Below are 27,891 nucleotides of genomic sequence, written 5' to 3'. Positions count from 1 at the left end.
AATTATATAATTCTTCAAATAATTATATAAAAACCATGTTACTCACTTGAAACTAGTATTCTGGGAAATGTGGATTTATTGTAACAATGTAAAACTAAAAGATTTTCAAACCTTGCCTGAACTCTCTGTATACCTTCCTAAGGGAGGTACAGAAAGAGTCCAGTTTGGGAAACCCTGGTCTAGACACTCTAAATAAATGCCTCTGAACTTGCTGACATCAGCGACAGTCTGTTCATGCCATAGGCCAAAAGAACCAATTAAAGTGTATTAATTTGGATTTGGTTATAGTAATATTGGAGTGGAAACAGTGAAACACTTGAAACTCGCCAAACCAACTTCACTGCCTCTTCTTTCATTTCATCTACTTCTGTCCTTTGGAACAAACTCTCCCCAAAGATTACAACCCTCAGCTGTTCAAGCAAAACGTGAACAGATTCCTCCTTTCTTCTATTCATCTTGTCCACACACAGTACTAATGTGCTATATGTCTTTTGGCCTTTCGTGTGTGGATCAGATAAAAAAATTGGAGAAATTAATAAATAAAATGGGTGATAAGTATGATTTATCATATAATTTGTTTTTATAGTACATTCAAAAATTATTGACTGATTTCAAGTCAATAATTTTTGACTGAAAAAGTATAGCTTAGAAGGAAAGTTAATTTGAAGTGATTACTTTGCAAGACTATCACATGAAACAAGCAGTGGAGGAAAAATCCAAGAAAGTATTCAAAAGGAATGCAATCAAAAGCACATATCAGTACTTGAGGCAGAAAAAGTGATAAAAACTTGAAACATGGAAAGGCAGCTAGAAAACAGATGATATTCAACCAGAAAGGCTTAAATATGGAGATATAAAAGTTTTACAATGGCTACATTACATAATTCAGAAGTGTTGGTCATAGGATAAAATTCCAGATGATTAGAGCAGAACTATCATAGCAGCCATTTACAAACAGGAGAAATAAATACTTGAGAAAAAGCTAAGAAAAATTGTGGAAGAGTGACATCAGTAGAAGAATAAACTGAGTTAATGCCAAATAGGATTTTCACTTTATTACACATAGCTGAGAAATTGTGAGAATATTGCAAGATCTGTATTTAAGATCTGGAAAAAGCATATGGCAATGTGCAAAGAGAAAGCTGTTCAGAACAATAATGTTATATGATGTAAATGGAATATTATACAGAGCAATACATAGTCTATACTTAAGTTGTAACTCAGTGGTAATAACTGAAAGAACGAAGAACAAAACTGTCAAAAGTGGCAGTTTTGTTCTTAGTTTGATATCTTCAATATCAGAATTGAAGATATCAAACTTAGTGCTCTGCTTTATGAACATGATGTGCTCCTAACAAATCCAGCAGAAGTCTCCAGGATTGTTGAATAATTAAATAATATCGATAAGAAATTTTACATGAAAATTAGCAATAAAAAGGTCACAAAATATGAAAATAGCCAGAAACAGGGAAAACTGCAACTGTGTTCTCAAAGAACAACCTTCTATTTTAGTGAAGATGGTGATTTAAATATCGAACAGACCGAAACCAATGAACTAGCAATATATAAGACTGTTCAAACTAATTTTAACTTATGAGTCTAAGAATTGGGTTAAAAATAAAACAGTTGCTCAAGAGACCAAAGATAGGAATGTTCAAAATTTAGGGTAGTGAACAGATGGCATCAATGGCAGAATTGTATTAAAAATGAAGGTATTAAGAAGGAACGTGATATTGTTCCTTACGTGACATATAAGTAGAGCTAATTTATATTAACGTGATCACTTAAACAGGATTTGAGAGACAGTATTAGAAGAAAAAAAGTGTTTGATACCAAGATATCAAGAAAAGACCTGATATCTTGGTATCAAACATATGAGGAAGACCAAGATTCTGGTGGACTGATGCAATAAGAAGTGTCCAAGAATGCAAAAATATAAGATCTGATAATAATGAAGTTAAAAAAAAGAGCACAAGGGAGACCACAAGACAGTGGCTGGGTATTAAGACCTTGATGCCAGACATGATTAAACACTTCGGAAATATGAAGAGCAACCACTTAAGATTTTTTAAAACTTTCCATGGCTTGTGCCCAAAGGTGGATAAGGACAGCAAAGAAGGTAATGCTGTAGAATGAGAATGGCAGAATCAGTACTGGTAATCACTAATAAACTGATGAGTTATCCAAAGTAGTAAAGAAGCTGGTTTTTGATGACTTTCTACATCACTTTTGAAAGTAGATAGGGGAAGTAATAGAACAATAGTCTGCGGGATGACTTTTATTTCCTTTTTAGGGACAGCCGCATAAAGGCAATCTATGCAGATTGAGATAAGTATGGCAGCTTGTATAGGCAATACAAGATAGGTGTTAATTCTGGAGCACAAGTTTTCAGTATCATTGGATGGTACCATCTGGATAAGAAGAGTTATTAACATCAAGACTACTGAGAATTTTTCTGATGTTCTTTTAGCAAAAGATCAGAGAAGGCATGTTGTGGGCAGTTTGTGGTATATATTTGGTATATATATATATATATATATATATGTTTGTGGTATATATGTGGTGATATATTTGGCTGTACTGGTGAAATCGGATGTAATCCGATTTCACCAGTACAGCCACTCTGGGCTTGCAGACCACGCTCTGGATACTCGCCACAGAATAAGATGGAAGAAAGCCACAGTAATACACCGCAGCAAGTTCAAGTATGAAAGACTATTCATGGAATCAGCCTCGGCCCTTAGGAACATGCCAAACCTCAACAAATTTGGATGCATGAGACTGCCCCAAATTTGGGAAACTTTTATCAGAAGAACTTCAGCCCAAAGGCCAAGAACTACCAATATATCCCGCCAGGGGGCACCATCAGGACTTTAGGAAAACGTTAGCTTCCTAGCTTCAGTCTCATTTGCTGTTATTAGTACTTGTGTGCACGTGTCTTTGTAGTAAGTTCCCAAGAAGATGGCAACATGACGTTTGCCAAAATATTGGAAAGTATATATTAAAGTTTATTTAATTTATATTTCTAGTATACGTTGTCAATTCCTTAAATATTAGTTATCAAGTTTGTGGTATAGTAGGGGTGATTTACCTCTGTTGTTTATGCATGAGTCAGAGGACAAGATCGATGCCATGAGGTTGCCATCATTATGTGAGAAAGGTGGAAACAAGAAAGGGTATAGGTTTTGCCCAACAACCAGAAGTTGTTGGACATAACTTCTACCATTAGCATTTGGGCACGAGGCAAGCTTTTGCTTTTTTTGCCCCTTATAAAGTCTATTTTGGAATTCTTCATGATTTTCTTTCACTTCTGTTGGACCAAATGTAATGCTTGGGCAGCTGGAGTTTTTGTCTTGAACCACTGATTATATGCTGAATTTTTATTCTGGACTTCAAAGCACATTTTTAGAGACTCAAAAATTGGTTATAGATCCAAGGTTTACAGGGAAAGAGCTCTCATTCTGGTAAGGATTATTTCAGTTATTTGGAGTAGGTGTAGGGACAGCAACTGGCCATGGAGGAGTGGCACAGAAATCCTATAGGCCATCTCAATTAGTGCAACCATAATGTAGTTAATAAATAACATAAAACAGAATTACCTTACACATATATTTTAATTAGTATAAAATTTTTACTCTATTATCAAGAATGTCTTCAGTATGACTTTCAAATTAAACAAGAACAGAAACCTGTGTATTCAAAAGATTGACATGCATAAACTGCACATACATGATGTAGTGTCATGGTCTAATTATGTTAAGGTTCCAGTAAAATTAATTTTAACAGGAATTAAATAAATAAACAAAATAAAGCAAAATAAAATAAATTAATATATATAATTAACTTTAAGTTAATTCTAGAGAACTATTTCCCATAAAGGGGATAATTTAAGTTCATCATTTCTATTTAGATTCAATCAATGTAGCTAAGTCTCACAACTCTCTTTGTTGTGAGACTTAGCTCTGGTGGTGATAGCATGCTCCGCAAGTCCTGATTGCTCTGGCTCATGGAACAATGTAGCTAAATGTTCATCATGACACAGATGCAGATACAAGGATATGAAGGGATATTAGCTGGGAAAAGACTAATCTGCAGAAAAGGAAATTTGGATTAAGGTTATGGTTCCAAATTGTCAAGAGAAGAGCATAAATCAGCAGGTGTATATAGAGCAAAAGTTGGTTAACAACTTGAATTAAATCATGACTGATAGCAAATAATTTATCTTTTTCTTTCAAGAAGTTAGAGAAAAGAACCAGTATTAGGTATGAACATTAAACTCTCCAAGGAAGAAGATCTCACTCTTTGGGTAATCAGATTGTATGAAATCATCCTTCGTAGATAAATACTCACAGAAGTCAAAATAGTCATCTTAATTAGGAGAAAAGTAAAGGTAGTAAATGAGGGCTATATCAAGTGATCCCAAAAAGGTTTGTACAAACGTATAATTTTTGTATTGTTCAAACATGTTGCAGTTTGCCTAAACATGAATTTTTAAACCTTTATAAGTACTGCTAACCTGAGGTGGCCTCATTCTAAGGAATGACACTTTGCAAGAACATCATACATAACTTATTGTTTAAATAACCATTTATTACTATGGAAGTCACTGAAGAGTATATGAAATATACATGATATATGACATTAGGCATATCATATAGCATGCATTGAGTTAAAAAAAAGGCAACAATTCTGCTAACACTGTAAAAAATGTGCAAGAAGTGTATGACAATAATCTTTTGAATATGTAAAAGCGCAAGCGATGGTTCCAAAAATTTTGACAAGGGGACTTTAGCTTGAAAGACTCCTCTTGCCCTGGGTGCCTTGTCTCTCTTGATAATGATATGGTGGAAGCTGCTATTGCAAGAAATGTCAATGCAACTGTTGAAGATTTAGTGCAAAACTGATGAAGATTTAGCAAAAGATCTTAATTCATCGTCATCGACTATCTATCGCCATTTGCAAGAACTTGGAATGGTGTCTAAGCTCAGCAAGTGGGTTCCTCACAAACTGGCAAACAAAAATCAAAGAGAGCACGTCAACATCTACACTGCTGTTCATTCTAAAGAGGTTCAATCTCCGTTTTTTGGGTCACGTAGTCACCTGAGATGAAAAGTGGATATTTTACAAGAATGTTAAGTGCCAAAAGCAGTGGGTTCATTCAGGAGAACAGGCTTAACCTCAGTCAAAAGAACACCTTTACCCTCAGGAGGTTTTGTTCAGTGTTTGGTGGGATATGGTTGGTATTACACACTTTGAACTCTTGCTACAAAACCAAACAATCAGAGCTGAGTATACCATGAACAACTCGATCGACTGAATGAAAAACTGAAAGAAAAGAAGGGTTCTCCGATCAATCGAAGGAGTGTGGTTTTTCACCATGATAATGCATGGCCTCGTAGTGCAAGAATCACCTGTACCAATATTGAGGAACTCAGTTGGGAAAAGCTTCCTCATCCTCAATATCACCTGATATTGCATCTTCAGACTGCCACTAATTTCAAAGTTTGCAACATTTCATTAATGAAATGTTGAACTGAAATTGAGCCTATGCGACTTCCTTGGAGACAAGGAAGTTTCATAGGCTGATTCAAATGGAGAATATATACTTGGTTAAATTAGCAAGTGATTTATCTCTTATATTCTTTCAAAACTTAATGTTAAAAACAACATTAATTTTGGGATGATCTGATAAAGGGAAGTATGAAGATGAGATTTTGATGCCTGCAATTGGTAATGTACATCACCACTTACAGGCATGACTTTCATGCAGTATAAAGTGCTTTCTACTGCATGAAAGCATGTTGGAGATATTTCAGTCCACAGGAAATATGCATTAACAAATAAGTTTAAAAGGGACCAAAAAAATATCCTGCAGCATTTTATTCGCTTGTGTAAAAATGTTTAAAGAAATTTAAACCCTTCAATACAGAAATGTAAAGGCAGAGTTGTTGATGATTCTCTAAAAGAGGAAATGCTGAGTGGTTAGCACATCCGTTCTCCTACCAACAGGTTCTGTGCTTTGAATCCTGCTGTGAAGGATTCTTCACCCTTCTCTCTCTCTCTCTCTCTCTCGCTACCATCTCATTCATTATCACTGCTCTTCTCCTCCACTCTGCATTACCATACCAGGGTAATATGCTCACTATCTTCAATTTGACAAATTTCTGCTGTGCTATCCCTAACATCAATCTCAAATCTGACATTACACATTCATGCTACCTCTCAGATCATTTGTACCAACCATTACTATCATCTCTGCTACATTTTCATCTCTCTTCATTAGCATTGCCACACTATCCTTCCACCTGGCAAGCACTCCTCTAAACACAATAAAATCTTTCCTTGCTACTAATACTTAGATTTTTTTAACAGTTCACTTTGACCAACTGCATATGTATTCAAACGCATATGATTATGTGTGTGAATTTAATATGAAAAAAATATGTTAAAGATATATATAATAAGGACCCTTCAGTTTTGAAATTTTAAAGTTTGAATGTCTGTACAGAAGCCTGAATGGCAAAGAAATGGAGCTAGCTGAGGAATTAGATAAGTACCAGATCGACATAATAGGGGTGACTAAAACAAAAAAGACCAAAACTGGTGAGATCTTTCTGAGCAATAAATAAAAAATGTTATATTCAGGCAATGACAATCAAGGAAAAGAAGGAGTAGCCATAGTATTCAACACAAAATACGAGGCTAATCTTCTTGAATGGCAGTCAGTCTCAAGTAGAGTAATGTGGGCAAATATCAGAATGGGGAACTGGACAATGAGACTTATTTGTGCCTATGGTACCACAGAAGGTTCTACTAAGGTAGAAGTGGAGGAATTTTTTGAGGCTTTAGAAAAAGCAACTGACACAATGAAAAATGAAAAGTTGGTCCTTGTTGGGGATCTAAATAGCAGAGTAGGATATGACTGTGAGACATACAAAAATATTTTGGGAAAATTTGGAGAAAAGAGCAAAGCTAATAATAATGGCAAATATCTGTTGGATTTCTGCTCAGGAGATGGACTGGTTATTACTAACACCATGTTCCAACATAAAAATGTGCACAAATTCACATGGAGAGAAGAGGCTAGGAATAAGAAATGTCTCAATGACTATGTTATTGTTGATAGTGATGTTTTCTCCCTGGTGCAGGACACCAGAGTGTAGAGAGGATTTGAAATTGGAAGTGATCACTATTTAGTCTTGAGCAGGATAAAATTGAATTTCATATTGAAAAGAATAACATGTAAGAAAATTTTAAAGCGAATAAAAGTTGAGCAGCTCTCAGATGTGAACTGTAGACTAAAATACACAAAGATTATTGAAGAAAAAATGAAAGAGTTTGAGAGCAGGAACCAAACTTTGGAGATTCAGTGGCAAACCATGAACACAACCATGATTGATTCAGCCAGAGAGGCATGTGGTGAGGTTGTCTGCAAGGATAGAAAAATCAGGACTCCATGGTGGACACAGGAAGTTAAAGAGGCAGTGAAGGAAAAGAAGGAAGCATACCAAAAGTTCCTGTCAAATAAGTCAGCTTGTGCTCTTAGAGAATATAGAGACAAATGTACGAAAGCTAAACACTGTGTAAAACTAGCTAAACAAAAGTCATGGGAGAGCTTTGGCAAGAATATAGAAAATAAATATCAAGAAGGTGGCAAAATATTCTGGAGGTTGTTGAAGAAGCTTAAGAATGGAGGAAAGAGTGCTGTAAAAGGAATTAGAGATGATAAAGGTGACATGAAAACGGGAGAAAAAGATATCCTTGAAGTATGGGGTAATTACTTTGAAAAACTGCTAAATGAAACAAGCAGTGATGACAGCATAGTGGTAAAAAACACTGACCAGGCATGCAGGCATGAATACATATCCATACTTGAAGTAGAAAAAGCCATGAAAGGCTTGAAATGTGGAAAGGCAGCAGTAGTAGATGATATTCGACCAGAAATGCTGAAGTATGGTGGTGTAAGAGTCTTACCATGGCTGCACTACATAGTTCAGAAAGCCTGGACAGAGGGACGAATTCCCGATGATTGGAGTAGAGTTCTCATAGTACCCATATATAAAAAGGAAAATAAAACTGCATGTGAGAATTACAGAGGTATTTCCCTACTGAGTGTTCCTGGCAAGATCTATGCAAGTGTACTTGAGAAACGGTTGAGAAGAATTGTGGAAGAAAAGCTTGGTGAAGAACAAGCTGGATTCAGGCCAAATAGAGGCTGTCAGGATCAGATCTTCACTTTACGACAAATAGTCGAGAAAGCATGGGAATATAACAAAGATCTGTATTTAAGTTTTGTCGATCTGGAAAAGGCATATGACAAGGTGCCAAGAGAGAAGCTATTCAATACGCTGCAGTTATATGGTGTCAATGGGGCATTATATCAAGCAATACTTAGTCTTTATTTGAGTTGTAAGTCAGCAGTTAGAATTGAAGTACAGGAAGATGGTTTAATGTTAAATCTGGCATGAGACAAGGATGTACATTATCCCCTCTGTTATTCATTATCTATATGGATCACATTATGAAGGAAAGTGGTATTAAACATGATATCAAAATTGGAGATGTTAATGTCAGCTCTTTGCTTTATGCGGATGATGTTATACTTCTAAATAAATCTGCTACAAGTCTGCAAGATTCTCTGACTAAATTGAATAGCTGTTGTAATAGATATGGTATGAAGGTCAGCAATAAAAAGACAAAGACAATGAAAATAGGCAGAATCATTGAAAATGTCAACTATGTTGTGAATGGAGAACCTGTGGAACAAGTAAAACATTTCAGTTATTTAGGCACGATTTTTACTGAAGATAGTAAATTAAATATAGAAATAGACAACAGAATCAGCAAAGCTGGTATGGTGGGAAGTCAATTGAATAAATTCATATGGAATAAGAGAGAAATTAGTCGGAACACTAAATTAGCTGTATACAAGACAGTGTTCAAACCAGTTTTAGCTTATGGATCTGAGAGCTGGGTCAGAAGTAAAACACTTGACCAAAGACTAGAGACCACAGATATGAGAGTCCTGAGAAAAATTAGAGGCGTGAACAGATGGCATCAATGGCAATATCATATTAAAAACGAGGATGTTAGGAAAATACTTAACATTGTCAGCATCCAGGAATGCGTTAGCAGAGCTAATCTCAGGTGGTATGGTCACTTAAACAGAATGGGCGAGGAAAGATTAGCAAAACAAGTCTTCTCTGCCAGGTTGGCAGCAAAACAACCCAGAGGAAGACCAAGATATAGGTGGATTGATACGGTACAAAGTGCTTTAGACGATAGAAATATAAGATCTGATAATGTTGGAGTCTTGACAAGTAACAGACTGATTTGTAAGAAAATTGCAGATAGGAAATTAATAATAATGTAATTTTTTTCATGTAGTACTATCATATCCTGTACACCCCTGGAGGGTACATGGCAGGAATTTGATGATGATGATGTCTGTACAGGAGTGAGTAAACACACACACACACACACACACACACACACACACACACACACACACACACACACATTCAAACCTTAAAGTTATGGGTCAAGTCTTTTCTAACGTTACTTATAAAATGTCTTTAGAGACAACAAAATTAGCATATTGAATGAATCAATCAAATAATGCACAAAAAGTTAATAAGTTGGGAAAATCTGACTATCTTGTCTTTGATCTTTATAATACTTGTTTTCCAAAGTGATTTTTGAGCAATCTCAATTAACAGAAGTTTCCCAAGGGAAATATCAAATAATAGAAACAAATTTCCTTGCACACAATCATACATAAATTACAATCATACCCATATCTTCAGGTACCTTACTTGAAATATACTGTCTTACAAACAAGGATCAAATATATTAATGGCAACCAATTATGTATTTGGTTTAATCCTTTATCCAAGTGTAAGCAAACAAAGTTTGCGCCTGAAGTATTTTCAGGACTGGGGCAACTCATGGCAAAGGTGGTATGAGTTCTCATCCTTGATCTCATAATGCAAAGCACATGTATAAAGCTATGCATTAAGGGAAGGATCAGTACCCAGACCGGTTTCAACCTTTATTGAGGTCTCATCAGTGGGAGTCAGATCCAGAGGTGGTGATACTAAGGTGGAAGTAATGCAGAAGTCATATTTCCATATGCCAGTTGCCAAAAACACCTTATTAAAATTCTCTGGATTAGAGATAAGTTGATGGAAGTTTTATCACTTGACTATGCTACCAATTATACTTGGATAAAGGATTAAACCAAATATAATTGGTAGCATAGCCAAGTGAAAAAACTTCCATCATATTAATGGCAAGCCAACTGCATTAAACTGGCTAAAACTCTTAATTACAGACTAAACTAATCTTGGGCAGATGAGAATTGGATAGATGAACAATAATTATTTGGAACTTTTTTTTAAAGAATCATGTCTCCTTTTTTTCTTTTTTAATTTCCCCTGAATGTAACTTCTTCAACTGTTCTGCTCATATCAAAATACAGCATACTCTATATTCCTCAATGATCTGTGACTGCATGAGTGGTGTCAAAACAAGTATCACAAACTATAAAGAGAAATTTAGTAATGGTAGAGATGGAGTATCGGAACATTTGTCAGTAGCACATATAAAATGAAGCGTCTCTTTGATTTAATGTATGTTTGATATAGTCTGCAGAAAAATGCTTGTAAATAATTTAATAATAATACCAATAATGAAAGAAGCTATGTATATTTTGCTGAATCTTCTTGTTGCTGCTAAATGAAATACTGTTGCTATCAGTGACTTCAACAAAGAAGTGTAGTCAGGCTCAATGGCCTCAATTGTCTTCTACCAACAGCAAAACTATGAACACTGCTGCTGAATTCTTCTTACAAAAAATATCCCACAAACAGATAGCTAAAGACCTGCATAATAATAAATATCATATCATTATATTTATAAACATATTTTCTTCCAATTTCATAACTGAACTAACCAGTCTGAACTAACAATAAAATTTTTACACAGACAAAATTAAGTATCTTTACACTGTTATCACTCAGAAAAATTTAAATTATATGCAGGATCATCATCATCATTTATTCATATATGAACAGGAAAATATATGCAGAAATATTCATATAACAAAAACTTGTGAAGATTAAGTCTATAAGATGAAACTGAACCCTGTTTTGTGCAGAATGGTAAATGTTAGATAGTTCACGAGACTCATATTCAAGAAGAAGTTTACTTATGTATTGCCCAAACTGTTTTCTTGGTCTTCCTCTGTGTCCATTAGTTGGCCTGTAGAGACAAGCACACTGAACGTAGGCAAAAAGTGGATATCTAAGTTGGTGTGCCAACCATTTCAGTTGACTTTTTTGAATTGTTTCTATTAGGGACCTTTCTTAGCTTTCTTCAAGAATGATAGTATTAGGAATGTGATCTTTCCATGTATATTCTAGTATTGTTTGAAGGCATGTTGTCCCAAAGCTATTCATAATATTATCATTTATTATCTGAGACCTCCAGGGAGTCAGGGACTCATTGAGGGAGGCTATAAATCACCCAAACCAGCTGTCATACCTTCCCTTAAATTCATTCACACTAAATGCACTCACTACCCTTAAAGGCAAACTATTCAACTCACTGCTCTCTGGGAGAAAAAATTAGCTCTTATCCCTTTCTTGACTGCAAATAAATTTAACTTCCATGGATGTCCCTGTGCTCCCCCCCCCCCCACACACACACCTTCCATATAACGAAAAATTTCATCTGTTGATATCCTATAACACCCATTCAAAACGTTTTAAAAGAAGTATACTGTGAGTAGACATATTGATACAAAATTAATAATGGAAAACTCACGTAAAAAGATTATTTAATAGTATAATTTTCGCATGTGTGTGTCACAGGCATCTTCAGTACATATTAAGCTCAAATTAAACAATAACTGAAAATTCCAAAAAGCACCACATAATTAGCTGGTGTAAGATAACTAAAAAGGTCAATAAATTTCCTAACACACAAAAAAAAAAAAAAATCTATGCAATAAAAAGTTAGGAAAGATTAGCTGATTTGTAAAGTACTATCTCCCATAAAGGAGATAGATGTAAGTCATCAGATCTGTTTAAGTTAGGAGAATGAAGTAAAGTTTCACATGTTTATTTATAAAGGCGTTCCACGAGGAACCGACTTTTGTGAAGGATGCTTGTCTTTCTCCAATGAACTCTATGTCTAGTGAAGATGGCATGTTCTGCAAGTCCAGACTTCTCAGGTTTAAAGTATTCAATATAAGATTGGTGTTCTAGCCGAATAGAGGCAGATCTTCCTGTTTGTCTGAAATAAGATAATCCACAAGAGCACAAAATCTGATAGACACCTGGATGATTAAGATGTGGAAGCTTGTCCTTAGGAGAAGTAAGAAAGGTGGAGATTTTTCTAAACGGTCGAAAGGCAACAAAAATATTCAATGGTTTTAAAACTTTTGCTATACGTTCACTAATGCCTTGTACATAAGGGATAGGAATGCATGTTATTTCTTCTGTATTTGAAGAGGAAGACATATTAAAACTACTCAAAGCTCTTTTAATGAAGCAATTCTTATAACCATTAGATAGAAAGGAAGAAGTTATATATTGTAGTTCTTTCTGTAAAAGATCGTCTGATATCAATAGTTCCTGCCTTTTGACTGGGATGGTGATGAGATTCAGCATGGATATAATGGCTTGTATGAGTCTTCTTTCTATAGACTGAGAAATGTAGGTTACCATCTGGTTACCGAAGAATTAGAAGATCTAAAAAGGCTAACTGCTTATTTGATTCTACTTCTAGGGTAAACTGGATCCTAGGATGAATTGCGCTTAACTTAGTGAGAAACTGTTGAAGTTCATCAGAAGAGCCATTCCATACAGCAAAAATGTCATCGCCATATCTGAACCAATGAGTAGGTCTGGGAGAAATGTCAAAGATACGTTGTTCAAAATGTTCCATAAAGAAATTGGAGATAGCAGGAGAAAGAGGATTGCCCATTGCTGTTCCTTCAATTTGTTGATACAACTTATTTTTAAAGGAAAAATAACCAGAATGCATTACAAAATCAAATAATTTTACAATGTCTGAAAGAAATTCCTATTGCAGTAATTCAATGCTTTCAGAAAGAGTCACATTTGTAAATAAAGAAACAACATCTAAACTGATCATGATATCAGAAACGTCTAAATGAGGATCTGAAATTTTATTTTTGAAATCCGATAGAAATTATTTTTTATATAAGTATCAGTTCTTCTAATTGAAGAGGAGAGTAAATTTGATAAAAATTTTGAGATTTTGTAAGTGGGGCAACCTATACAATCTATGACTGGTCTTAATGGAATGCCTGATTTATGAACTTTCAGAAGACCATACAATCTAGGTTGAAGACCGAAGAAGGTTTCAAGTTTTTTCTTTTGATCTTCATTCCATGTAGATACATTATCTATAAGAGAATTAAGTCTCTTCAATTGACTCCTGGTAGGATCCAATGTAAGAGGCCTATAAGTTGAATAGTTCGTGAAGTAATAGAGACATTTTTCTCTCATATTCCTTCCTATCTTGAATCACTACAGCCTTCCCTTTGTCAGCTTTCGTAATAATTAAATTATGGTTGTTCTTCAGTGATTTCAATGCTTTAAACTCAGAGTAAGAAAGATTAGGACGAGGAGGCTTGTCATTAAAAATAATTTTCACACATTCAAAACGTAACCTGTTGGCTGTTTTTGGGATAAAGATCGAATACCTCTGTCTATGTTATGAAAAAAAATCCATAAGTGGCACCTTATTCGACATAATGGCAAAATCATGTCCTTTTGATAAAACAAAACGTTCATAGTCTGTTAGTGGACGTCCAGAAACATTTATAACTACCTTATCTATATCAATAGCATTATTACAGGATCTAGGTAGCTGACCAGTGATTCAAATTTGCGTTTTAGCTTGTCACCAGAATCATTAAAGACCTTTATGTAAGAATTCGTTTTCCTTTAAAAATAAGTTGTATCAACAAATTGAAAGAACAGCAATGGGCAATCCTCTTTCTCCTGCTATCTCCAATTTCTTTATGGAACATTTTGAACAACGTATCTTTGACAACATTTCTCCCAGACCTACTCATTGGTTCAGATATGGCGATGACATTTTTGCTGTATGGAATGGCTCTTCTGATGAACTTCAACAGTTTCTCACTAAGTTAAGCGCAATTCATCCTAGGATCCAGTTTACCCTAGAAGTAGAATCAAATAAGCAGTTAGCCTTTTTAGATCTTCTAATTCTTCGTCAACCAGATGGTAACCTACATTTCTCAGTCTATAGAAAGAAGACTCATACAAGCCATTATATTCATGCTGAATCTCATCACCATCCCAGTCAAAAGGCAGGAACTATTAAAACACTGGTTCATTGGGCCCACTCCTTTTGTTCTTCAGATGATCTTTTACAGAAAGAACTGCAATATATAACTTCTTCCTATCTAATGGTTATAAGAATTGCTTCATTAAAAGAGTTTTGAGTAGTTTTAATATGTCTTCCTCTTCAAATACAGAAAAAATAACATGCATTCCTATCCCTTATGTACAAGGCATTAGTGAATGTATAGCAAAAGTTTTAAAACCACTGAATATTTTTGTTGACTTTCGACCGTTTAGAAAAATCTCCACCTTTCTCACTTCTCCTAAGGACAAGCTTCCACATCTTAATTATCCAGGTGTCTACCAGATTCTGTGCTCTTGTGGATTATCTTATTTCGGACAGATCCGATGGCTTACGTCTATCCCCTTTATGGGAGATAGTACTTTACAAATCAGCTAATCTTTCCTAACTTTTTATTGTATAGATTTTTTTTTTTTTTTTTTTGGTTAGGAAATTTATTAACCTTTTTAGTTATCTTACACCAGCTACTTAGGTGGCACTTTTTGGAATTGTCAGTTATTGTTTAATTTGAGCTTAATATGTACTGAAGATGCCTGTGACACACAGGCGAAAATTATACTATTAAATAATCTTTGTACGTGAGTTTTCCGTTATTAATTTTGTACCCATTCAAAAGAGTATAGACCTCTATCATATCACCCCTCTTATTCCTGTTAACCAATCTGCAATCCACATACTTGCAATTTTTTCTCATAACCTAAATCCTATAATCCAGATGAAATCTTTGTGACTCTTCTTTGCACCCTTTCCACAGCTTCTTTATCCCCCTTGGAACCAGGGAGACTAAACCTGCACACAATAATCTAGGTGTGGTCTTATCAAAGCCTTATAAAGAGGCAAAATGACTTCCTTATCTTTACATGCCAAGGTTCACTTCAACATCGCAATTATCCTCCGAGTTGTATTTGCAACTTTTGCTATGTGAACTTTGAATTTCAAATTCCTATCTACCAATATGCCAAAATCCCTCGCCTCCTCAGTTTCATGTGGCATAATCCTGCTAATATAATATACCGCTGGAACTCTAATCATGCAAAAGTGCATAACTTTACACTTACTAACATTACACTGACAGCCATTTCATTTTTCCAAATTTTCAGCCTATTCAAATCATTTTGTAAGTGCTGAAATTCAGTAGCATCCCTGATTGCCATGCCTATCCTTGCATCATTAACAAACAATTGCACATCTGAGGTTAGACCCTGCCTGATGTCATTAATGTACTGATTGAACAATAATGGGCCAAGGACTGAACCCTGAGGTACACCACTGGTTACCTTAAATCTGGCAGATCCATACCCACTGTATACCACTTTTTGATATCTCTCTCTCTGATCTAACCATCCCCTGATTTCTAAGTTTTCTAAGTTTATGGCTTAGAAAAATCCAACATAATGAGCAAAGTGCTAAAACATGACCTTCCTTTAGTAAACCTATGTTGCTCCTTGCAGAGCTTAGCTTGTTTGTCTACCCATTTTTGTATGCGAGTTCTTACCAACTTCTCTAAAATCTTCACTACCACACCAGAGATACATACTGATAAGTCAGTAGTTGGACACATCGGTTTTTGCACCTCCCTTGTACAATGGAACTAACATACATTCCTTCCATTCCTGTGGTATCATTCCTGAGCAGGAACTCAAGTCATACAAACATGTGAAAGGACTAGCCAATTCAGCTGAACATTCCTTTAGCAAACAGGCTGATATTCCATTTGTTCCTATAGAAAAATTCTTATACTAACTGCTCACTGAGTAGTTCTTCCATGTCTTATACAGAACTTGGTTTGACTGGTAAAACTAGTCACAGATGAGTTTATACAGATGAATTTTGGTATTGTGATGATGATGAGATTGGATTTCCAGATATTAGTTAACATTTATGGAATTGAAGGGCTTTGTACTTTCTTTTCATTATGTCAGTTACAGTATCGATGTAGGAATGAAGGTACTGAAAATCATTTACTTCTTCCAAAATGTGGTCATTCAGCCTAATATTTCCTTCTATTCTGTTCTTTAGGACTTTAGTTTTACTGTTGTTGACCGCCAGCCCAATGAGTGCTGCATTTTAACATAAATTATCTAAGTGGTTTTGGGCAGTCTGAAAGTATGGTCAATCAGTACATCTACAAAACAAAGACTGCTCAGGTGGATTTGTCTTACCAAATCTTCAACAGTTAATCCATACCCATTTCCTGAGAGTCTGAATACAGACTCTCAATAGTGCCAATATGTAGGATAGGTAACCAATATCCTTATTCATAAGACCAATCTACTATCCATCTCTCTAGCTTGTACAAAAATTTGTAGTGCATTTATTTGTCTCTGCAAAGCTCAACAATGTCACTGTATATGAGTCTCGCTTATTCAACACATTCATAACATTAATCCAATTAACCTAATGCAATATATGCAGACTTATCTGTAACTCTGTAAACGTCTGTCCTGATACAAACTTTTTGTACAATAACATTATTTTGCCTTCTTTTCACTACTTGGGAATCCTTATTACGAGATTATCATTAGTGAATTGGATTGGGGATTGACTGTCTGATGGATATCAGAGAGTTGTGTATGAAAGAGCAGTATCAAGGAAACAGAAGGTTACAAGTGAGGTCCTACAGGGCTGCACTGTTTAACCTTTATATCAATAGCATTTGTCAATGGATTGAAGAGTGATATTCAGTTGTTTGCAGATGATGTGAAGCTCAGAAGTGTTATTAGTAATAGTGAAGATATGGAAGCCCTTCAAGATGATTTAAATAAGCTGGATAGATAAGCAAATAAATGGGGTAAGCAGTTTAATTCAGCTAAGTGTAAAGTCTTGAAGTTTAGGATACAGCAATGAGAAGCTGCCTATTCTGTTGGAGGAACTGTACTGGACAAAGTGAGGGAGATGATGATGATGACTGGAATGATAATTGATAGAAACCTGAAGTCCAGAGGACATATTCTTAAGATGGTGAAGGAATCCCAGAGGATTGCTGCAATATTGAGAAGGATAAGGACCAGCAGAGTTTATTAATATTGTTATCTGCAGAAAACAAAAATGATATCAGGACTATAGAATGCTAATTATGAGGATAGACTGAGGGAATGTAGACTGCAAAGTTTGGTAGATAGAAGGAGAGGCGATATGATTGAGACATTTAAACCGTTGAGAGGCAGTTACGTGATTTACACTGAGGAGTTCTTTCGTGTGGCAGAGAAAGGGGAAGAAGTGACAACAAGGGACATCAATGGAAGTTACAAAAGGAAGTCATGAGTAAGGATGAGGAGTGGTTTCTTTGCATGTAAGATGGTAAATGTGGAATACAATGCCTGAAAGGATGGTCAGAGCATGAGAAATCAATGATTTCAAGGAGCGTTATGATAGAACTGTGTTTTCTAGAGGGAACCTCCCACGACAAGTCTTGTGACTTCATGGATGTCCTGAATAATAATAATAACCAAGTCAAGAGCATAACATCAGACTGCATAATAAAGAAAAGTGAAGAAATACAGCTTAGGCTTGATCCAAATAAAATGGAAATCATGGTAGTAATCGAGATTTTGAATGCACATATTACATAGATAAGCAAATAAATGGGATGATAACTGATAGAAATAGTTAGGAACTCAATAAATTGATACTTTATATTAAGAATAGATAAATTCAAGAATCTGGACAATTGAGTTAATGAGCAGCAAAGTTGAAAGCAAGAAAGAAGATGCAAAACTAAAGATGAAAGAAATATTGTGTAACCTGGAAAATGATTTGGCCTTTAGATTATGGTCATTACTATTATATGGAGTTCAAGGAACAGTAAACATCAGATGTTTACTGTTCCTAGAATTCTGCAGTTTGATCCTGCAGAATTAAATTTAGTTGTCTATCAATGTCCTGAAAGATTCATTTGGAGGATACTGATAGGAAGCTGACAGGAGGTTACTGGCTTATCAACTTCCTATTAGTATATTCCAAATTATTGTTAATTTTCAGGTTTCCAATACTGTCAGATCTCAGATTTTGGTCTTATAAGGCAATAGCATCTATCAAACTAGATTTGTCTCTCTCTTTACCAAGACTGATTTGAATAATAGTTATGTCAGTATAATGTTTCTCAGTTAAATTTAACCATTTCAAAACTTATATCATTGTCTATTCAAAATTTAAAATTAAGTCACATACCTTGCCTTTATTCTGTTGTATATTGTTATAGATGGAAAAACTGACCCATGGACCAAAAATAACTGTTCCTACTGAGAAAAAATAACCTAAGCACTGGATAGGTGATGGTAAATGTTGAGAACCTGAATCAAGATCAAAGGCCAAGGATATTATTTTCATTGTTAGCACCATCTGGGAACCTAAAACAATAGCAATTAATTCCTTTAATCAATCTACACATACGATTAGGTTTAGTTTATATACTTGAAATCAAGATTATTAAAAATTTACAATTACATACCAAACTACCAACTTTAAAAGTTAGGAATTGTTTCATTACAATTATTTTTAAAGTTGGAACAGATAAAACTACTATTTATTTAATTCATTTGATTTATTTCGTTATTTGTTACCTTATTATAAAGAATATTAATAATTTTGCAAGGTATGATACTTTTCGAAGCACTTAGGTAAATGTAACGGTATCAAACATTTTGTACATTGCCATGTAGTTTCACTTCTTACATTATGCTTGGTACATACAGCATCTCTTTGCTGGTGTTGCTTTTTTATCAGTAGGGGGTATATGTTCAGGGTGACGAATACCTGCAGTCTAATTGGGTAATCATTTTGTGATGGACGTCCACAGGTACTATAATTAGGTAAAGATATATTTGACAACATATCTTCTGCTACGTTCAAACAGAAATTGACTATTGTTAGTTTTGATGTATTAGTAGCTTGGAATATAAAACATAAGCATTGTAAATAGCGATATCCATCAAATAGAAAAATATTTAATTGTAACCTCTGACGCATTTTTGCATAATTGGAAAACAAGCAAGTAGTTGGTCTTGCCTATCGACACCACCCATTCCACAATTGTATTGAAGAACACATTTAGGTTTCATTGCTTTTTCTTCATTGCCTCTCTTACTTCTCCTGTATCTACCATTTCTTCTTTTGAATGCTTTGTACTTATCATGTAAACATCCTTCTTATCGCATGTAATGACAAAATTCCTCGACAAGATAAAGTTTTTGATTTGCCTCTTTTTATTTTATACGTTGTCAATTTCTTAGGCATATTCTTGTGATTTTTTCCTAACTGTCCCCACAACATGGGTACTATTTTTTCTCAAGAAATAAAATAATTCTGGTGACGAATACCAATTATCTAAGAATAACGTATATCCTTTTCCTAAAATAGGTTCGGCCAACTCCATGACGACATTTGGAGATGCAGGTGTATCGCTTCCCAGAATTTTATCCTTTCCTATATAAATTTTGAACTTTGAACAATATCCAGAGTCCGATTCACATAGCTTGTAAAATTTTATCCCAAATTATGCTCATTTGCTAGCAATGAACTGTACATAATTTAATCGGCCTCTATATTTCATAAGGGATTCGTCAATTACTACATTTTTATCTGGTGTATATAATTGCTGAAACTTATTATTCAGGTAGTCGACTATATTTCACACTTTACATATTTTGTCGTCTTTCTTTATTGTTTCATTATCCACGAAATGGAGAAAATGAGATATAGCCAAGAAGCGTTTACAAGGCATAATTTTTGAATATATGGGTGTCTCGACCACAGTCCTCTTTGAATAATACATGTCTATATTAGATTTGTTTTACCTGTTGCATAATCATACATAATGTAAAATATGCCTGCAATTCGTCACTTGTTATTGGATACTATTCTTCAATCTTTTCAGTAATTTCCTCATTTATTGAGCCGCATATCTATTAGTTTCTGTAACTATCATGTCAAAGAAATCATCACAAAGTATTTGTTTCAAAACAGAAAGAGGTGTCGGATTTGCACCAAATCTTAGCAAAGCAATTGCACCGATGCCGGGAATTTTTGTAAATGGTTTTATAATAGGAATATTTTCCTTTTCCCGTCCCATATTAGGGACGATAATAAATTGCAACACAAACTAACTAGTGAATAGCGTTTATATATTCACTGCCTAACACCCTAAATTCGTTTGAAATTGACACGAACTTCGTAACGGCTGCGATACATCAAAAGCAATTTTGGTGCAATAAACAAAATACGTGTCACGGATGTCTTTCTTTGTTAACTCTAAATTCATTTGAAATTGACACGAACTTCGTAACGTTTGCGATATGTCAAAATAAAATCGATTTTGGTGCAATAAACAAAAGACTTGTCACAGACGTCTTTGTATGTTAACAGGTTAAACATATTTAATAGAATGACTTTAAACAATGCTCAAGGTAGGAAGGTGAGTGAGCCAAAAGAAATAGTTGAGTTGCTGAGTGATCATTTTGCAAAGGTGTAGTATATCATCAAGATGAAGACTTTGCAGTTGCTGATATTACAGAGGCACAAATCAAAATTGAGGTAGATAAACAGGTGTTCAAGCATTAAAAAAAAATATGAATGTGAACAGAGCAGTGGGACTGGATGGTATATCAGCCCATGTACTACATGAATGTTTAAGAGATTTGGCATTTCCTCTGACAAAGTTGTTCAATCTAAGTCTCATCTCTAGCAGGGTTCCAAGAGAGTGGAAAGAGAGTAAGATAGTACCATTACACAAAGGTGGTTCCAAGACAGAGGTAGCAAACTACAGACCAATTAGTATGTCGAGAGTGATTGTTAAAGTATTGGAAAAGTTGGTGAAAGGTAAAATACAACAGTGGGTGGATGGGGATGCAATACTCTATAGTGGGCAAGATGGCTTTGTAAAGGGCAGATCCTGCTTAGTAACTTATTCACATTTTATAATAAAGTGACAGCAGAATTGGATAAAGGTAATGGCTTCACTAATGATATACTGCTCGACTTTGACAAGCATTTGACAGAATACCATATGGATAACTATTAGAAAAACTGTACAGGATGGGAATAGATATGAGGCTAGTAGCATGGATAGGGAATGGCTGATGAACAGACACCAGAGAGTAGTATATGGAGGGTGGAGTCTAGGGAACTCTACCCTCCTAGACTAACAAAGTCAGGGTTCAGTACTAGGGACACTACTCTTTAATTTATATCAATGATATAGGGAAAGATTTTAGAGGGGATATTCAGTTGTTTGCTGATGATGCAAAGCTGGGGAGAGCAATAGTTGATAAAGGTGATGTAGATATCCTGCAGGATGATTTAAATAAATTGGCACTGTGGGCAAAGGATAACGATTGTCATTTTAATGTTGCAAAATGTAAGGTTATGCACCTTGAGTTGAAAAGATTGCATATGGTGTATCATATTGATGGTACTGCTTTACAGAAAATTGATGAGGCTAAGGACTTGGGGATAGTGGTGGACAAAGAGTTAAAGTTCAGAGGGCATATTGCAAAAGTTGGTAAAATAGCTCAACGAAAGACTTGGATGTTGAAAAACAAACTAACAAGTAAAGATAAGGAAGTTATTACCCCCTCTTTATAAGGCTATGATTCGGCCATATCTTGACTACTACTACGCACAGATTTGGTCACCTGGGTTTCTTGGGAACCAGGAGGTGGTCAAAAAGATTCAGAGACGAATGACCAAGTTGGTGACAAGTCTGTGGAATACTCCCTACAAGGATAGGTTGAAGGTTTGTGGGTTACAAAGTTTAGTTCATAGGCAGAAAAGAAAGAGACATGATAGAAACTTTTAAGATATTAAAGGAGTTTTATAAAATTGATGCAAGCGAAATTTTTCAATATATGACAAATAGTCAGAGAACAAGCCATCTGTGGGAGTTGTGTAAGAGTGTGGTTAGTAGAGGTGTGAGGACCAGATTTTTTGCATGGAGAGTGGTAAGTGAGTGGAATGGATGCCAGAATTGGCTGCAAGTTTCCTGATGATGAATGGATTCAAGGAGAGGTATGATAGGATTTGTGCATATGATGATTGATTTGGGTCTCCCACAATGAGTTCCAGGATTCTATGGAGATGCCATAAATAATAATAATAATGACGCTATCTTTCTGAAAATTTTTCATGTTGCTCCTCTAAAATGCAAATCAATACAATATAGCAAATTTGCCTATATTCTTAAGGGTCACCCCTGGTGTGGAAACATTGATTGTTCCTATGATTAAATATTTAAACATAAATGATATATATTCAGCCATATATTAATAAAAGTGATAACTTGAAAGATGTATTTAGACAATACCTTAAGGAATATCTTCATGTTCTTGATTTTAAAATTTCTAGGACATAATTTTGGTAGAACATTGGTAAATATAAACTCATAACCCAAACTCTTAAAAGGATAATAAATTACAAGAGGAAATGAACAAACATGAATAATTTACAAGATGAATTTAAACTGAAAAGTTTTTTTACCAGAAGGGAATAAAATAAAGATAAAAATATATGGAAAGTTTTTTTTAAAAAAAAAAAGAGGAATATATACTGTCATAATGAACTTCCATGAAGAATGAATGAATACAAAAATTATAAAAATTATATTGTATGGGCTGTTTTGACTAGGAGTCATATTCAGAGGAGTGAGGAAAAATAATGATAGGTGAAGTATGTGCTAAGGTTGACTTTTATGGTTGTATTGAATTTTTTAGTGGTCACTCATTGGCAGAAATCTCGAATTTATTTGAATATGGTGGAGCATCCACTTTTCTGTGATCACATGGGGGTGATGGACAGTTATGAAATTGCTGTCACATCTAATAGCTATAGTTTCTAGCACGTGTGAGACTATATTTTATGGCCTTGAAAAGGGGGGAGAAAGCTAAGTAGATTACAGAAAGACTAAAGTTAAATAATAGTGTAATACATGAGTTAGAGATTAGAGCATATGGGCATTTTGTACAAGCTCAAGCAACCATGAAAAATAACGAAGTAAGAGCGGAAACAGAGTTAAAAAGTAAAAAAAAAAAAAAAAAAAAAAAAGTCAAGAACACATAAAGTAAAGAAGTAAAGTAAATAAAGTAATAAACAAAAACAATATTATAACATATAAAATACAAAAGTTTTACAGTAATTTCAGCTGTTATAATTTTCCTGTAAAATTCTTAAAATGATAGAAAATTAAGCAATTTTTGATACAATGTTCTTGAAAGTCAGAGTTTATGGTTAAATAAGTTCTGTATTCACTTATTTTATTCATCTTTTTCAGGGTCACTTCAACAGACTGTTTGTCATATTATTATTATTATTATTATTATTAAGATCTGACCTCATTGGAATCAAATTACTTGCTGTGGAAGGTTTGCACTCTCTCATGCCAAAAGATTACCGAGCTATGCCCTGAACCAATTTACAGTTTCAACACTCACCACTCTTTCAGGCAATGCATTCCACTCACCAATCACTCTCCATGCAAAGAACCTGCTTGTCACTCCCCTACTCACACACTCCTTATACAGCTTCTATGGATAGCCTCTGGTTCTACCCTTGCCTCCTTCTATGAAATATTTTCTCCACATTAATCTGGTAACAACACCTCACCAACTTAGATGTCTCAATCATCCCTCTTTTTCTATTCATAATACTCTTTAAGTTGCATTCCCTCAATCTCTCCTTGTATCTGACCTTCCATAGACCTGACACTAACTTAGTAAACCTTCTCCAATACATCCTCAATCCAGCTGAAAAGCAGGTGACCAGATCTATGCACAGTACTTCATATGTGGCCTGATCAAAGCCTTATACAGGGGAACCATGTTTCTGCATGTCAATGTTGTCCTCATTATTGCCATAATACACTGGGATTCTTACAATTTTAACAATGACTCAAACTTTAAGTCTCTATCCACCATCTACCTTCTTCAAAATTTTGCCATTAAGTATATACTTTTCATCCCAACTTTGCTAACCAAATTTCAAGATCTTGCACTTTCTAACATTAAACTGACAGCTCCAATTATTTGCCTATTCACATAGTCTATTCAGATCCTTCTGCAAGGCCACATCTGCTCTACTTCTCATAGCCTTTCCAACTTTGCATCACTGGCACACAGCTGCACGTCTCCACTGGTCCCAATATAATGTTAAACAATAATGGTTCCAAAACAGATCCTGTGGCACTCCATTAGTGACCTTCCTTTTTTGGGATACCACTCCATATACAACCTGATGATATGTTATCTCTCTGACAGCCAATCAGTTATCAAATTTACTAGTTTGTTATCTGATCCCATCTGTTTCAGTTTAGCTACTAACTTTTCATGTGGCAATCTATCAAAGGCCTTTGAAATATCCAAGTACACTACTGTATATGCATCTCCTTTATCAAGTGAATTTGTCACCATATAATACATAAGCATATTGCTGAAACATGACCTCTCCCCTAACAAACCCATGCTGACCATCATAAAGAATACTGTTATTATCAACTCACTTCTGAATCCTAGTCCTCACCAACTTCTAATATCTTAACAACAATCCTAGACACACAGATTGGCTTACGATTTGTAGCCTTAGTCTTATACCCCCCCCCTCTCCTTTGTGAAGTGGAACGATTTTCTACACCTTCCACGCCAAAGGTGCTATTAATTCCATAGGGCATTCCTTCAAGACGTGGCCATATACTGTCAAATCCTATTGCCTTATTACATCAAGTTTACTTAATTCCTCATATACTATCAGTCCCTCCTCTGCCATAACCTCTACACTCCAGTTCTCCTGCTGTTGCCTTCACGAGGATGAATACACTGATAAACTGTTCATTGAATAATTCAACTATATTCTCTGCATCGGTTATCAATCTTCCAGTGTTATCAACAAGCATCATCCTCCCATAGTCATTTTTCCTTCTACTAGCCACATATCGAAATAACTCACTAGGATTTTTTCTTAGCTTGATTAGCTAATTTCTTCTCATACTGCCCTTTTGCTGCCTTAACCAAGTTACTTTCCTGGCCTGCTCTTTATACTCTTCATGCAACTGATCATTACCCAACATTCATCTTGTGTTGCCTCCACAGTATCTTCTTCCAGATTTAACAATTAATCACTTCATTCATCCATTTTACTCCTACCTTGTTTAGTCTTTTCACCTTTGGAATAAATCCAGTACCTATATCCTTCCAACTGAACTCCTCTTTCCACCCCTCAGCACCCAGTCATCAGATCACCGCAGACCAGCTTTGCCTACATCGAAGAAAGTGAATCATGAACGTATTCGTTAGCCAGTCCTTTCTGAAAGCAGTAAACCAGAGGAAGAAACAACAAGCCGTAAGAATAGAGCAGATGATCAAAAGAGAAAGCCAGAGTGATCCTAATGCCTCGGTAATGTAAGAATTTTTTAAATCTTTTGCATATACAGGAATGATAGATTGCAACAAAGACAGGAACTGATAAGTTATTGGACTTTCTAAGTGTAATAGGACTATAGCATCTGATCCACATATAGAATGTTATAGCTCTGTATATGAGGACTTGCAAAGTGTTGTGACTGAATACAGTGGAACCTCGATTGTCGAACTTAATTCGTTCCCGAAGGCTGTTCGGAAACCGAATTGTTTGAAAACTGAAACCATTTTCCCATAAGAATTAATATAAAATGGATTAATCCGTTCCCGAACCCCCAGATGATTGTTTATTTAAACCTTTACAACAGTACTTCATGCATAAGATTGTATACAAACATAATGAAAATGCATAAAATCTTACACAAAAAGAATAAACACAATAAATAGATAAAATAAAAAAGAAAATTTAACTTCACTTTAACTACACATACGGAGGAGAGTTGTGACGTAAGTGGAGGGAGGTGAGTAAGGGGAGTCCCTTTCCATAAAAACATTATTTATTTATTTATTTTTGAGTATTGTACATATCATTGATTTCGCCATACTGAACTGCATAGCAAGATTCGAGACACGAACACCATTTTCGTGTTTGGATATGATTTCTTTTTTCATTTCTACTGTGGTTCTAACAACTTTTCTTTCTGCTTTGCTGCTATCCCTATTCTTCTGCAGTCCCATGGTGGCTTAATTAATAATAATTTATGGAAAAAAAAAAAAGAAAACTCACTGCAAATTCGAGCAGGCGTCTGCACTGAACGAAGGCTACTGAATAACTGAGGCTTTCCCGCCTTACAACATAGCACGCATAGCATGTGGTTGCCATTTGTCTGTTCGGAAACCGGGGCGTTTTTTTTGTTTGGGAACCAAATTGTTTGAGAACAGAGACATTCGACAACCGAGGTTCCACTGTATATAGTTTTGTTATAGTCAGATAGTTCCTGAGACCAAGATTTGGTAAATAATTACCTAAGAATGTTAAGTAATTAGAAGGAATTCATAATGTGTTTAGTACTAGATATTGCTTCATGTTGAGAAAGTTTAAGAATGCACAGGTTACACCAGCATGATTGAATTAGTTTAGTTAAGTAATTATCAGTAATTGTATCGTATTTTTTAATGAATAAACCCTTTCTTTTCAACCTAAGAACTTGCCTGATCTATGTTCTCAATGCACCACTCATAAAGTAGGACCTGTGTGAATCAAAATCTTGGGGATAGTCACGACTGCAGCAAAATTGAGACTCATAAGTTTCGGTGAAATGTGGAATAGTAACTGTATGAATACTGAATATTGTGCCATTCTGAGTGTTTTCTCCAGATGATGAAGCTTCTCTAGTCTAATAATTTTGGATGGCGCAGCGTTAACAAATAAATTTTTCTAAAATGATAAACGTGGATAATACCAGAATTATAACAAAGGATTGGCTCTAGCCTGAAGCAATGTCTTTGTTAACAGTGCAGTGCACCATCATTCAATACGTTTATAGCAGCCAGCAGAAATAGAAATAATAAGATTTGTATTAGTAAGGAATTAATGAGATTTAAGAGAGAATTAAGAGAGACAAAAATGAGTAAATAAGGTAGATAGGTAAAGGTATAAATCAAATTAAAGTAATTTAACATTGGAGCAGCCGGTAATGTAATTGAAGATTTAATTGGAGATTTAGTAAGATCTGATAAAGAAAAATAAAGAATCAATAAAAATCAACATAAACTAACAATTGGGTAGTCGACAGGATTTGATTTACTCATTTAATCAAAGAGAGTAGGTTTTGAGCTAAGATCAGGAAGTTAAGCTATTAAGAATTTTGGAAGCAAATTTTTCGAGAAAGGTTAAATTTATAGTGTAAACTAATATACAGGTATGGCTCAACCATTAAGTTCTGGAATGGATGATGATGTATTCTTTCGGACCATTAATCCACAGCAACTCTTCCCGTAATTTTCTGGGGAGGAGACCGACGACATATTAGCTTTCTTTAGCTATGTCGAAGAGTTAAGGAAGGTGGGCAAGTGGACTGATTTTCAGCTCCTCATCTTACTGCGTAGCAAGCTTACAGGGAAGGCA

General features: G+C 35.0%; 1 protein-coding gene across 1 annotated transcript in view; it reads right to left on the bottom strand.

The window, feature by feature from the left end:
- Window positions 1-27,891, bottom strand: part of por (Protein-serine O-palmitoleoyltransferase por) — a 277,914-nt gene that overhangs the window by 130,290 nt on the left and 119,733 nt on the right. Inside the window, exon 6 of the mRNA XM_090393431.1 lies at window positions 18,595-18,773. Within this exon, the coding sequence (XP_090249557.1) occupies window positions 18,595-18,773 (179 nt within the window). The remainder of the gene's footprint in view (window positions 1-18,594; window positions 18,774-27,891) is intronic.

Source organism: Typopeltis vanoorti, chromosome 5 (genome assembly GCF_054136105.1).
Source record: "Typopeltis vanoorti isolate ZY-2024b chromosome 5, IOZ_Tvanoo_1.0, whole genome shotgun sequence".
In the NCBI taxonomy this organism is placed as follows: Eukaryota; Metazoa; Arthropoda; class Arachnida; order Uropygi; family Thelyphonidae; genus Typopeltis; species Typopeltis vanoorti.
Note: the sequence above shows the minus strand (reverse complement) of the source record. Positions and strands in the feature narration are given on the sequence as shown.